At 41.5% G+C, this 14,860-nt stretch overlaps 1 protein-coding gene across 4 annotated transcripts in view; it reads right to left on the bottom strand.

The window, feature by feature from the left end:
• stumps (DBB domain-containing protein stumps) overlaps window positions 1–14,860 on the bottom strand; it is a 165,490-nt gene that overhangs the window by 43,093 nt on the left and 107,537 nt on the right. For all 4 annotated transcript variants that reach the window (XM_071674987.1, XM_071674988.1, XM_071674986.1 and 1 more), the window contains exon 11: window positions 2,987–3,136. In XM_071674987.1, coding sequence (XP_071531088.1) covers window positions 2,987–3,136 — 150 coding nt within the window. The remainder of the gene's footprint in view (window positions 1–2,986; window positions 3,137–14,860) is intronic.

Genomic DNA, 14,860 nt, shown 5'->3' on the forward strand with positions numbered 1-14,860 from the left:
GCTGGGCATCACATGGTCTAGCTAGTAGTGGGGGCACACAAGTAGCCAGCTTTCAGTCGCAAAAGCCAAAGTGTGGCATAGGTCAAGAGGGTCAAGTTTGGAAGTTGGCCTGGGAAAGTTTTTAAGTCGGACAACTCTGTCAAGTAAGGATGCAGAGCTAGAACCACTCCAGATGTGAGAGCAGTACTTCACACAAGGATGAATCAATCCTTTGCACAAATGCAGCAACTGTCCTGAAGAAAAGAAATTTCGAACATCTAAACAGGAGTCATAGTTTCTTAGAGGCAGAATTAGCTATTTCTGTAATGTGGATTTTCCCAGAAAGAGTGGATGTTATGGTAATACCAAGTTTGTTCACTGAGTCAAGAGGTGGAATTACAAAAATATCAAAGGAGAGAAGAGAGTTGTGAGAAGTTTCTGACAGAGAGATGGGGTAAAAACTGGGTCTTGGAGGCATTAAACTTAACTAGATTTCATTTGTCCCACTGAGATATCCTGTCCAAGTTGAGAGTTTATCAAGGAAGTTGTGTCAAGATGAGATGCATCTCGAGTGAGAGAAGGAGCAGAACTGAAGGATATAGATGAATGCAGTGTTGAGTCATTAACGTATTAGTGCACCTGGTTATTTGTGGAACAGAGGATACTGATGATAAAAAAGGGAGAAAAAGCATAGGAGACAGGACAGACCTTGAAGGACTCCATTGTTGATCAGGGAGAGGCTGATCAATCAACAACCACAGAGACTGATTGGCTGGAGGCAAAGTTAGATATGTGGGAACAAAGTGAGGGAGGAAAGCCAAAAGAGGAGAGCTTAAGAGATGAGACTGTGATGCCACACCCTGTCAAAAGCTTTGGATATGTCAAGGACAACTACATAAGACTCTCCAAAGTCTTTCATGGATGATAACCAAGAATTAGTAGGATAGGAAAGAATATCACCAGTATATCTCGCCTTATGGAAGCCATACTCAGAGCTGCCAACCATTACATTTTTGCCACATTCATTATGTTTTTCCGAGATAAGTACAGCAGTAAGATTTTTCTTAGTAAAATACTTTTTGAAATTCTGGTTGAATGTTCATGTACTGTAAGTGTATTGTGTATGTAATGTATGGGAAGTTCACAGGGGTGCACTGTTCAATATATAGTGTACATTCTCATCACACACGCAAGTAATAATGCATTGTAGAAAACAACATTCGAACATCGGTCAATTTCCGACCATTTCACAAAAATAACAGCAGAAATTGTTGCATGGTTGGTTTATTGTCCATTCATATCTTTAGCTTGTGTAACCAGGCTAGTCTTACTCTTAGGCCTGGTCCTCCAGAGGCAACTGTCGTGCAATTGTCATGAATAGAAGTGGATAAGAAATTACTACATCTATTGGTATTCTTCAAAACAGTCAAATTTAATTCACTAAGATTCTCTAGTAATGACAGATGAAGAGTGACACTTCCCACATATTCCCTGTGTATCATAAAAGGTAACTGAAAGGGAAGGGAGTAGATGGCTGGAAATCCTCCCGTCCAGTTTTTACTACTCCAAAAGAAGGAACAAAAAAGGGGCCAAGTGAGGATTTTCCCTCTTAGGCTCAGACCTCGGTTCTTAATGCTACCTCGCTAACGTGGAAAATGGTGACTATGTACAAAAAAATATATGTATATAGCGTTAATGGGATGCCCTTGATAAGGGCTTCAGCTGCCCATGCCATCTCAGCTAACATAGAAAAAAATATAAAAAAAGAGAAAACCTAAAGGACGTGGAGTGCTTTTAGTATCTGGGAATGAACTTCGCAGTGGATGTCAATGTATGTTAAGGCAAAATAGGTTAAATATGAAGCTACAGTAGTCCTAACAGCATTGTATGGATGGAAAGGCATGGGCATGCATTATATCCATTACACATAGATGTTTATAACAATTTGCTTTTATTTTGCTTTGTCACTGTCTCCTGCGTGTGCGAGGTAGCGCAAGGAAACAGACGAAAGAAATGGCCCGACCCACCCCCATACACAATGTATATACATACACGTCCACACACGCAAATATACACACCTATACATCTCAATGTACACATATATATACACACACAGACACATACATATATACCCATGCACACAATTCACACTGTCTGCTTTTATTCATTCCCATCGCCACCTCGCCACGCATGGAATACCATCTCCCTCCCCCCTCATGTGTGCGAGGTAGCACTAGGAAAAGACAACAAAGGCCCCATTTGTTCACACTCAGTCTCTAGCTGTCATGCAATAATGCCCGAAACCACAGCTCCCTTTCCACATCCAGGCCCCACACAACTTTCCATGGTTTACCCCAGACGCTTCACATGCCCTGATTCAATCCACTGACAGCATGTCAACCCCGGTACACCACATCGATCCAATTCACTCTATTCCTTGCCCTCCTTTCACCCTCCTGCATGTTCAGGCCCCGATCACACAAAATCTTTTTCACTCCATCTTTCTACCTCCAATTTGGTCTCCCACTTCTCCTCGTTCCCTCCACCTCCGACACATATATCCTCTTGGTCAATCTTTCCTCACTCATTCTCTCCATGTGCCCAAACCATTTCAAAACACCCTCTTCTGCTCTCTCAACCACGCTCTTTTTATTTCCACACATCTCTCTTACCCTTACATTACTTACTCAATCAAACCACCTCACACCACACATTGTCCTCAAACATCTCATTTCCAGCACATCCATCCTCCTGCGCACAACTCTATCCATAGCCCAAGCCTCGCAACCATACAACATTGTTGGAACCACTATTCCTTCAAACATACCCATTTTTGCTTTCCGAGATAATGTTCTCGACTTCCACACATTCCTCAAGGCTCCCAGGATTTATAACTATAACTATAACTATATCATATAAACCACTCTGCTGTGATGACAATCTGAAAGTATAGAATTAGTAAGAAAGGGAATTTCCCTTTGCATCTTTCTGAATCCTAAGCACTAACCTGCAAATTCACTTCCATTTTCCTTTACTTTATTTGAGTCTAGTTTGCTCTTGACCTCAATAATCTTGTCTTGATGGTTCTCCACAAAGGTTTTTATATTTGTTTTCTCCATCCAGGCTGTTACTAGAGTGTATACATCAGCACTGTATTCTAAGACAGGAAGAGAATAAACTACAGTATTTCATTACATATATTTGAAAGATATATAAGATAATGGAGAAAAAAAGGAGAGGCAGGCATATTACAAGAGCAATGAAGGAATCATTACGTTACAGTATAGGACTATAACTTGATAAAGCTTATACATGGAATAAATACATTCATATATTCATTTATATTATAATTTGTTGCTGTCTCCCGCATTAGCCAGGTAGCGCAAGGAAACAGACGAAAGAATGGCCCAACCCACCCACATACACATGTATATACATACACACCCACACACATATACATATCTATACATTTCAACGTATACACACATACACATACACAGACATATACATATATACACATGTGCATATTCATACTTGCTGCCTTCATCCATTCCCGTCGCTACCCTGCCACACATGAAATGGCACTCCCCTCCCCCAGCACTCGCATGAGGAAGTGCTAGGAAAATACAACAAAGGCAATATTCGTTCACACTTAGTCTCTAGCTGTCATGTGTAATGCACCGAAACCTCAGCTCCCTTCCCACATCCATGCCCCATAAAACACTCCATGGTTTACCCCAGATGTTTCACATGCCCTGGTTCAATCCACTGACAGCATGTCAACCCCGGTATACCACATCATTCCAATTCACTCTATTCCTTGCACGCCTTTCACTCTCCTGTATGTTCAGGCCCCAATCGTGCAAAATCTTTTTCACTCCATCCTTCCACCTCCAATTTGGTCTCCCACTTCTTTTCGTTCCCTCCACCTCTGACACATATATCCCCTTTGTCAAACTTTCCTTACTCATTCTCTCCATGTGACCAAACCATTTCAACAAACCCTCTTCTGCTCTCTCAATCACACTCTTTTTATTACCATACATCTTACCTTTTCGTTACTTACTCGATCAAACCACCTCGCACCACATATTGTCCACAAACATCTCATTTCCAACACATCCACCCTCCTCTATACAACCCTATCTATAGCCCTATCTATATAACATTGTTGGAACCATTATTATTTCAAACATACCCATTTTTGCTCCAAACATTCTTCAATACTCCCAGAACCTTTGCCCTCTCCCCAACCCTGACTAACTTTTGCTTCCATGGTTCCATCCACTGCTATATCCACTCCAAGATCTCTAAAACACTTCACTTCCTCCATTTTTTTCCATTCAAACTTACCTCCCAATTAACTTGTCCCTCAACACTACGGAATCTAATAACCTTGCTCTTATTGACATTCATTCTCAGCTTTCTTCTTTCACACACTTTACCAAACTCAGTCACCAGCTTCTGCAGTTTCTCACCCGAATCAGCCACCAGCCCTGTATCATCGGTGAACAACAACTGACTGACTTCCCAAGCCCTCTCATCCACAACAGACTGCATACTTGCCCCTCTCTCCAAAACTCTTTCATTCACCTCCCTAACAATCGCATCCATAAACAAATTAAACAACCATAGAGCCATCACACACCCCTGCCACAAACTGACATTCACTGGGGACCAATCACTTTCCTCTCTTCTTACTCATACACATACCTTACAACCTTGATAAAAACTTTTCACTGCCTCTAGCAACTTACCTTCCACAAAGCATCTCTATCAACCCTATCATATGCTTTCTCCAGATCCATAAATGCTACATACAAATCGATCTCTTTTTCTAATGATTTCACACATATATTCTTCAAAGCAAACACGTGATCCACACACCCTCTACCGTTCTGAAACCACACTGCTCTTCCCCAATCTGAAGCTCTATACATTCCTTTACCCTCTCAATCAATACCCCTCCCATATAATTTCCCAGGAATACTCAACAAACTTATACCTCTATAATTTGAACATTCACCTTTATCCCATTTGCCTTTGTACAACGGCACTATGCATGCATTCCGCCAATCCTCAAGCACTTCACCATGAACCGTACATATACTGAATATCCTTACCAACCAATCAACAACACAGTCACCCCCTTTTTTATAAATTCTACTGCAATACCATCCAAACCCGCTGCCTTGCCAGCTTTCATCTTCCGCAAAGCTTTCATTACCTCTTCTCTGTCTACCAAACCATTCTCCCTGACCCTCTCACTTCACACATCACCTCGACCAAAACACCCTATATATGCCACTCTATCATCAAACATACTCGACAAACCTTCAAAATACTCACTCCACCTCCTTCTCACTTCACCACTACTTGTTATTATCCCCATTTGACTCCTTCACCAACGTTCCCATTTGTTCTTTTGTCTTACACACTTTATCTATCTTCTTCCAAAATATCTTTTTATTCTCCCTAAAATTTAATGATACTCTCACACCCCAACTCTCATTTGCCCTCTTTTTCACCTCTTGCACATTTCTCTTGACCTCCTGCTGCTTTCTTTTATACATCTCTCAGTCATTTGCACTACTTCTCTGCAAAAATCGTCCAAATGCCTCTTTCCTCTCTTTCATCAACATTCTTACTTCTTAATCCCACCACTCACTACCCTTTCTAATCTGCCCATCTCCCACCTTTCTCGTGTCACAGGCATCTTTGCGCAAGCCATCACTGCTTCCCTAACTACTTCCCATTCCTCCCCCACTCCCCTTACGTCATTTGCTCTCACCTTCTTCCATTCTGCACTCAATCTCTCCTGGTACTTCCTCAACAAGTCTTCTTTTCAAGCTCACATGCTCTCACCACTCTCTTCACCCCAACATTCTCTCTTCTTTTCTGAAAACCTCTACAAATCTTCGCTTTCGTCTCCACAAGATAATGATCGGACATTCCTCCAGCTGCCTCTCTCAGCACATTAACATCCAAAAGTCTCTCTGTCACACGCCTATCAATTAACACGTAATTCAATAACGCTCTCTGGCCATCTCTCCTACTTACATGAGTATACTTATGTATATCTCTCTTTTTAAACCAGGTAATCCCAATCACCAGTTCTTTTTCAGCACACAAATCTACAAGCTCTTCACCATTTCCATTTACAACACTGAACACCCCATGTACACCAATTATACTCTCAACTGCCACATTACTCACCTCTGCATTCAAATCACTCATCACTATAACCCAGTCTCGTGCATCAAAGCAGCTAACACACTCACTCAGCTGCTCCCAAATCACTTGCCTCTCACGATCTTTCTTCTCATGACCAGGTGCATATGCAAAAATAATCACCCATCTCTCTCCATCCACTTTCAGTTTTACCCATATCAATCCAGAGTTTACTTTCTTACACTCTATCACATACTCCCACAACTCCTGCTTCAGGAGTAGTGCTACTCCTTCCTTTGCCCTTGTCCTCTCAACAACCCCTGACTTTACTCCCAAGACATTCTCAAACCACTCTTCCCCTTTAACCTTGAGATTCGTTTCACTCAGAGCCAAAACATCCAGGTCCCTTTCCTCAAACATACTACCTATCACTCCTTTCTTCTCATATTGATTACATCCACAAACATTTAGACTCTCCAATTTGAGCCTTCGAGGAGGATGAGCACTCCCAGCATAGCTCCTTCTTCTGTTTCCCCTTTTAGTAAATTAAAATTATGATCATTGTATTGACTGGAGTAATGCCATATCAGTTATCAATTCTAACTCCTGTACCATGAGAAATATAATCTAATCTTCTATTATTGAATACACAAAGAATTATATCATTAATATATTGTTGCAAAGCATGGAGGAGGGTGGATGTGTTGGAAATGAAATGCTTGGGACAATATTTGGTGCGAGGTGGTTTGATCGAGTAAGTAATGAAAGAGTGAGAGAGATGTGTGGTAATAAAAAGATTGTAGTTGAGAGAGCAGAAGAGGGTGTGTTGAAATGGTTTGGTCATATGGAGAGAATGAGTGAGGAAAGATTGACAAAGAGGATATATGTATCAGAGGTAGAGAGAACGAGGAGAAGCAGGAGACCAAACTGGAGGTGGAGGGATAGAATGTAAAAGATTTTGAGCGATTGGGGCCTGAACATACAGGAGGGTGAAAGGCGTGCAAGGAACAGAGTGAACTGGAACAATGTGGTATACTGGGGTTGACATGCTGTCAATGGATTGAGCCAGGGCATGTGAAGCTTTTGGGGTAAACCATGGAAAGTTTTGTGGGGCCTGGATGTGGAGAGGGAGCTGTGGTTTTGGTGCATTATACATGACAGCTAGACACTGAGTGTGAACGAATGTGGCCTTTTTTGTCTTTTCCTAGCACTACCACGCATGGGTGGGGGTGGGCACTATTTCATGTGTGGCGGTGTGGAGAGGGGAATGGATGAAGGCAGCAAGTATGAATATGTACATGTGTATATATATGTATATGTCTGTGTATGTATATGTTGAAATGTATAGGTATGTATAAGTGTGTGTGAGGGCATTAATGTATATATATGTGCATGTGGGTGGGTTGGGCCATTCTTTTTTCTGTTTTCTTGCACTACCTTACAGATGCAGGAGGTGGCAATTAAGTATAATAAAGAAAATAAAAAAAAAAAAAAAAAAAAAATATATATATATATATATATATATATATATATATATATATATATTTTCTTTTTTTTTTTGCCGCTGTCTCCCGCGTTTGCGAGGTAGCACAAGGAAACAGACGAAAGAAATGGCTCAACCCACCCCCATACACATGTATATACATACGTCCACACACGCAAATATACATACCTACACAACTTTCCATGGTTTACCCCAGACGCTTCACATGCCCTGATTCAATCCACTGACAGCACGTCAACCCCGGTATACCACATCGATCCAATTCACTCTATTCCTTGCCCTCCTTTCACCCTCCTGCATGTTCAGGCCCCGATCACACAAAATCTTTTTCACTCCATCTTTCCACCTCCATTTTGGTCTCCCACTTCTCCTCGTTCCCTCCACCTCCGACACATATATCCTCTTGGTCAATCTTTCCTCACTCATTCCCTCCATGTGCCCAAACCATTTCAAAACACCCTCTTCTGCTCTCTCAACCACGCTCTTTTTATTTCCACACATCTCTCTTACCCTTATGTTACTTACTCGATCAAACCACCTCACACCACACATTGTCCTCAAACATCTCATTTCCAGCACATCCATCCTCCTGTGCACAACTCTATCCATAGCCCACGCCTCGCAACCATACAACATTGTTGGAACCACTATTCCTTCAAACCTAACCATTTTTGCTTTCCGAGATAATGTTCTCGACTTCCACACATTCTTCAAGGCTCCCAGATTTTCGCCCCCTCCCCCACCCTATGATCCACTTCCGCTTCCATGATTCCATCCGCTGCCAGATCCACTCCCAGATATCTGAAACACTTTACTTCCTCGAGTTTTTCTCCATTCAAACTTACCTCCATATTGACTTGACCCTCAACCCTACTGTACTTAATAACCTTGCTCTTATTCACATTTACTCTTAACTTTCTTCTTTCACACACTTTACCAAACTCAGTCACCAGCTTCTGCAGTTTCTCACATGAATCAGCCACCAGCGCTGTATCATCAGCGAACAACAACTGACTCACTTCCCAAGCTCTCTCATCCCCAACAGACTTCATACTTGCCCCTCTTTCCAAAATCTTGCATTCACCTCCCTAACAACCCCATCCATAAACAAATTAAACAACCATGGAGACATCACACACCCCTGCCGCAAACCTACATTCACTGAGAACCAATCACTTTCCTCTCTTCCTACACGTACACATGCCTTACATCCTCGATAAAAACTTTTCACTGCTTCTAACAACTTGCCTCCCACACCATATATTCTTAATACCTTCCACAGAGCATCTCTATCAACTCTGTCATCACTTAAAAGACCATTCATTTTAGATAAATAATTACTTTTGTTCATATTCACAACTGTGTTAGCCTAATCTGATTCAGTAATATGTAAATCATTATCTTTTTTTCTATATTGTTAATAGCTCTTGTAAACCTTTTAGGGTAACAAGGATCTGCCAGTTTTGACAAACTGGCATACACTAAACCTTTACAGATGTTAATTTCATCATTAGATAACTTACTGTATTTTTTCTAAATTACAGAGAGACTTTGTGATATCAACACAGTTGGCTTTCCTATTAGAGCACACAAAACTTAATCTATAGCCAAAGACAAAAAGAATCCTTGTCCAGTTGTTAACTGAGCAGGTTTCACAAATAAACTGTGCTTGTTCATCTGTTCCATTTCTGTTTAAAAACCAGAACTTTTCCTTCTTTCTGAAAGCATGTGTTGATACATGCCATCCCTAAGAAGGGTGACCATTTTAACCTCTCTAACAATCGTCCTGTTGCTTTGACATCCGCTATTTCCAAAGTCTTTGAATCCCTCCTCAACTCTCATATCCTCAGACACCTTGAATCTCACAGCCTTCTCTCTGATAACCATCATGGCATCCATAAGGCAAGATTTACTGGTGATACTCTTTCCAATCTTACTAATGTCTCTGGTCATCTTTTCTAAAAGATGCAGTTGCCCATGATATACATAAAGCTTTTGAAACTGTGGCATCAGGGTCTGATCTATAAGCTCCCCTCTTTTGGCTTCCCTCCCTCACTTTGCTCCTCTGAGGCCACTCTATCTCCATGGTTGAGGGATCAGCCTCTATCCCTTTCTTCATCACCAGTGGTGTCCCTAATGGGTATGCCCTGTTTCCTACACATTTTTGCTTTTTTATCAATGTTTCTTTTCTTATACAAATGCATTCACATGCATCTGCACTTCTTCCTTGTAAGAACCATCCAAACATCTCTCTTTTTTCTTTCACTAACAACTTTAATTCTTCATCCCACTACTCACAACCCTTTCTAACTTGCCCAACTTCCAACTTTCTCATGCAACATGCATCTCTTATACATTCCATCACTGCTTTGCTAAATACATCCCATTCCACTCCCACTCCCCTCACTTCATTTGCTCTCACCTTTTACCATTCTGCACTCCATCTATCCTGTATTTCTTCACATAAGTCTTTAGAAGCTCATTTACTTTCACCACTCTTTTCACATGACAGTGATCAGACATCCCACCAGCTGCTCCTTTCAGCACATTTACACCAGTCTCTCTTTTACACGCCTATCAATTAATATGTAATCTAATAATGCCCTTTGACCATACTTCCTTGTTTAGCTTGTTTACATCTCTTTTTAAACCAGGTATTTTCAATCACCAGTCTTTTTTCAGCACACAAATCTACAAGCTCTTCACCATTTCCATTCACAACACTGAATACCCTATGCATGGCAATTATACCCTTAACTGCCAAAACGCTAACCTTTGCATTCAAATCATCCTAACCTAACCTAACCTTTGCATTCAAATCACTCATTACTAAGACCCAGTCTTGTGCACACTCACTCAGCTGCTCCAAAAACACTTGCCTCTCATGATCTTTCTTCTCATGACCAGGTGCATAACCACCAATAATCACCCAACTTTTCTTGCCATCCACTTTCAATTTCATCCACATCAATCTGCCTAGAATTTACTTCCTTACACTCTGTCCTACACTCTCCTAACTCCTGCTTCAGGAGTAGTGCTACTCCTTCCTTAGCTCGTCCTCTCACCAGCCCCTGACTTCACTCCCGAGACTTTTCCAAACCAATCTCCCCCTTTACCCTTGAGCTCCATTTCACTCTGAGCCAGGACATCCAGGTTTCTTTCCTCAAACATACTATCTACCTCTCCTTTCTTCTCATCTTGGTTACATCCACACACATTCAGTCTGAGCCTTTGAGGAGGATGAGCACTCCCCACTTGACCCCTTCCTCTGTTTCCTCTTTTAGAAACTGAAATATGGACAAGGAAAGAAATGGGAACATCAATGAAGAGGGCAAGAGTGATAACATGTAGTGATGAAGTGAGGAGATGAGTGAGTATTTTAAAGGATTGTTAAATGTTTGATGATAGAGTGGCAGGTATCAGGTGTTTGGGTCAGGGTGGTATGCAAAGTGAGAGAGTCATGGAGAGTGGTTTGGTGGAGAGAGAAGTGACAAAAGTCTTGCAGAAGATGAAATGCTGCAAGGATGGTATTGGAGTTGAATTCATTAAGAAAGGGGCTGACTTTGTTGTTGATTGGTTGATAAGGATATTCAAATTTATATATGGATCATGGTTAAGTGCTTGAGGATTGGCAGAATGCAAGTATAGTGCCATTATATAAAGGCAAAGGGTATAAAGGTGAGTGTTCAAACTACAGAGGTATAAGTAAGTTTGTTAAGTATATCTGGTAAGTTGTATATGAGGATCTTGATTGAGAGGGTGAAGGCATGCACATAGCATCAGACTGGGGAGGAACAGTGTGGTTTCAGAAAAGGTAAAGGATGTGTACATCAGGTGTTTGCTTTAAGGAATGTGTGTGAGAAATAATTAGAAAAACAGATGGATTCATATGTGGCATTTATGGACCTGGAATAGGCATAAGATAGAGTTGACAGATATGCTTTGTGGAAGGTCTTAAGAATATATGGGGTGGGAGGTAAACTGCTAGAAGCAGTGGGAAGTTTCTATCAAGGGTGTAAGATGTATTTATGAGTAGGAAGAGAGAAAAGTGAATGGTTCCAAACGAAGGATGGTCTGTGGCAGGGGTGTGTGATGTTATGAAAAGTTAATTTGTTTATGGATGGGATGGTTAGGAAGGTAAGTGCAAGAATCTTGGAGAAAGGGATGAGCATGCAGTCTGTTGAGAATGAGAAGGCCTGGAAAGTGAGTCAGTTGTTGTTTGCTGACAATACAGCACTGGTGGCTGATTCCAGTGAGAAACTGCAGAAATTGGTTACAGTTTGGAAGAGTGTGTGAAAACAGGAGAGTTTAGAGTGAATATAAATAAAAGCAAGGTTATTACATTCAGCAGAGCTAAGGGACAAGTTAGTTGGGATGTAAGTGTGAATGAAGAAAATTTGGAAGAGGTGAAGTGTTTTAGATATCTGGGAGAGGACATGGCAGCAAATGGAACCATGGACGCAGAAATGAATCGTAGGGTGAGGGAGGGGGTGAAGGTTCTAGGAGTGCTGAAGAATGAGGGGAAAGAGAAAATGTTATCTGGAAGGGGAAAAATGAGTACATTTGAAGGAGTAGTGGTCCCAACAATGTCATACGGATGCAAGGTGTGGGCTATAGGTAGAGTTGTGTAGAGTAAATGTGTTGGAAATGAAATGTTTGAGGACAATATGTGGTGTGAGGTGGTTTGATTGAGCAAGTATTGAAAGGGCAAAAGAGATGTGTGGTAATAAAAGAGTGTGGTTAAGAGAGCAGAGGAGGGCATCTTGAAATGGTTTGGACATATAGAGATAATGAGTGAGGAAAGGTCGTCAAAGAGGATACATGTGTTGGAAGTGGATAGGGGCAGCTGGATCTGATCACTACCATGTAAAGATGAAGCTGAAGATTTGTAGAGGTGTTGGGAAAAGAAGAAACATTATGCATGAGAAGACTGTGGTGAGAATAAGTGAGCTTGAAAAAGACTTGCATGAAGAAACAACAGGAAAGGCTGTGTTGAAAGGCAAAAGATGAGATTATACAAAACTAGAGGAGTGGTTAAGGAATGGGAGATATACAGGGATGCCATGCTTGCATGTGTGAGAGATGCATGTGGCATGTGTAAGAAGGGAGACTGGCAGATCAGAAAGAGTAGCGAGTGGTGGGAAGCTAGCGAAAGAAAAGAAAGGTACATGGGTAATACTTGCAGGGAAGGAGTGCAAATATTGGGCAGAGGTTGAAAAAGAGGGCAAAGAAAGTCAGGGTGAGCAAGTTTTAGCAAACTTTAGGGAGAATAAGATGTTTTGGAAGAAAGTAAAAAGAGTGCAAAAAACAAAAGAACAAATGGACACATTGGTGAAAGGGGCACACAGGAAAATGGTAACAAATAGTGATGAAGTGAGGAGGAGATGGAGTGAGTATTTTGAAGGACTCTTGAATATGTTTCATGATAGGGTAGCAGATGTATGGTGGTTGGGTCAGGGGTGGTATGCAAAGTAAAATGGTAATGGAGAGTGGTTTGGTGGAGAGAGTAGTGGTGAAAGCCTTGCGTAAGATGAAATGTGGAAAGGCAGCTGGAGTGGATGGGATTGCTGTTGAATTTATCAAGAAAGAACGTGACTGTGTTGTGGTTAGTTAGGATTTTCAGTGTAAGTATGGATCATGGTGAGGTGCCTAAGGATTGGTGGAATGCATGTGTGGTGCCACTGTATAAAGGCAAGGGGGATAAAGATGAGTGTTCAAACTACAGTGGTGTAAGCATGTTTAGTTTACCAAGTAAGTCGTATGGGAGACCAGTGACTGAGAGTTTGACGGCATGAACAGGTCATCAGATTGGGGAGGAACAGTGTGATTTCTGAAGAGGTACAGGATGTGTGGATCAGGTGTTCTCTTTAAAGAATGTGTACAAGAAATACTCAAGAAAAACAGAAAGATCTGTTAGTGTCAATTATGAATCTGGAAAAAGCATAAGACAGGGTTAACAGAGATGCCTTGTGGAAGGTCTCAAGGATAGATGATGTGAAAGGAAAGTTTTTAGGAGTGAAGAATTTTCATCAAGGCTGTAAGGCATGTGTTCAAGTGGAAACAGAGGAGAATGAATGGTTCTAGGTGAAAGTTGGTCTTTGGCAATGGTGTGTGATGTCTCCATGGCTGTTTAATTTGATTATGGATGGGCTGGTGTGGGAGGGAAATGCAAAAGTCTTGGTGAGAGGAGTGAGTATCAGTCTGGAGGGAGGGAATGAGGAGGCCTGAGAAGTGAGTCATTTGTTGTTTGCTGATGTAACAGCACATGTGGTAGATTTGTCATTTGTTGTATGCTGATGTAGCAGCACATGTGGTAGATTTGGGTGAGAAACCACTAAAGTTGGGACTGAGTTTGGAAGATTAGGCAAAAGAAAAAAGTTGAAAATAAATGTGAATAAAAGCAACATTATTAGGTTTAGCAGGGTTGAGAGTTGGGCAAGTAGGGGTGTGAGACTGAATGGAGAAAAACTGGAAGAAGAGAAGTGTTTTACACAACTGGGAGTGGACATGGTGGCAAAAGGATACATGGAAGCAGAAGTGCGTCAGAGGGTAGGCAAGGAAGCAACGGTTCTGGAGGCACTGAAGAATGTGTGGAAAGAGAGGTCGTTGTCTGGAATGGCAAAAATAGGATTTTTGAGAACAATATGTGGTGTGAGGAGGTTTGATCATGTAAGTCATAAAAGGGTTAAAAGGAGGTGGGGGAGGGTGGAAGTATCGGAAATCAAATGATTGAGAACATTAAGTGGCATGAAGTGGTTTGATCATGTAAGTAATAAAAGGGAAAGAGAGAGGTGTGGCTGATGGAGATGAACAGTGAGTGCTGAAATAGGTTGGACATTAGGAGAGAATGAGTGTGTAGAGGCTAACAAAGAGGATATATGTGTCAGAACTGGAGGGAACAAAGAGAAGAAGTAAATAAATTTGGAGATAGAAGGATGGAGGGAAAAAGATTTTGAGTAATCAGGGCCCGAGCATAAAGGAAGGTGAAAGGCATGCATAGGGCAGAGTGAAGTAGAATGGTGTGGTATACAGGGTCAACATGCTGTCAGTGGATTGAACCAAAGCATGTGAAGCAGCTGGAGGAACCATGGAAAGGTTTGCAGGGCCTGGTTTTGGGATGGGACCTGTAGTTCCAGTGCATTTGAAGGTAGAGAATAGATGTGAGAGAATGCAGCCTTCTTTTCTTTGTTCCTGGCACTATCTCAC

This window comes from Panulirus ornatus, chromosome 20 (genome assembly GCF_036320965.1).
Source record: "Panulirus ornatus isolate Po-2019 chromosome 20, ASM3632096v1, whole genome shotgun sequence".
Classification (NCBI taxonomy): domain Eukaryota; kingdom Metazoa; phylum Arthropoda; class Malacostraca; order Decapoda; family Palinuridae; genus Panulirus; species Panulirus ornatus.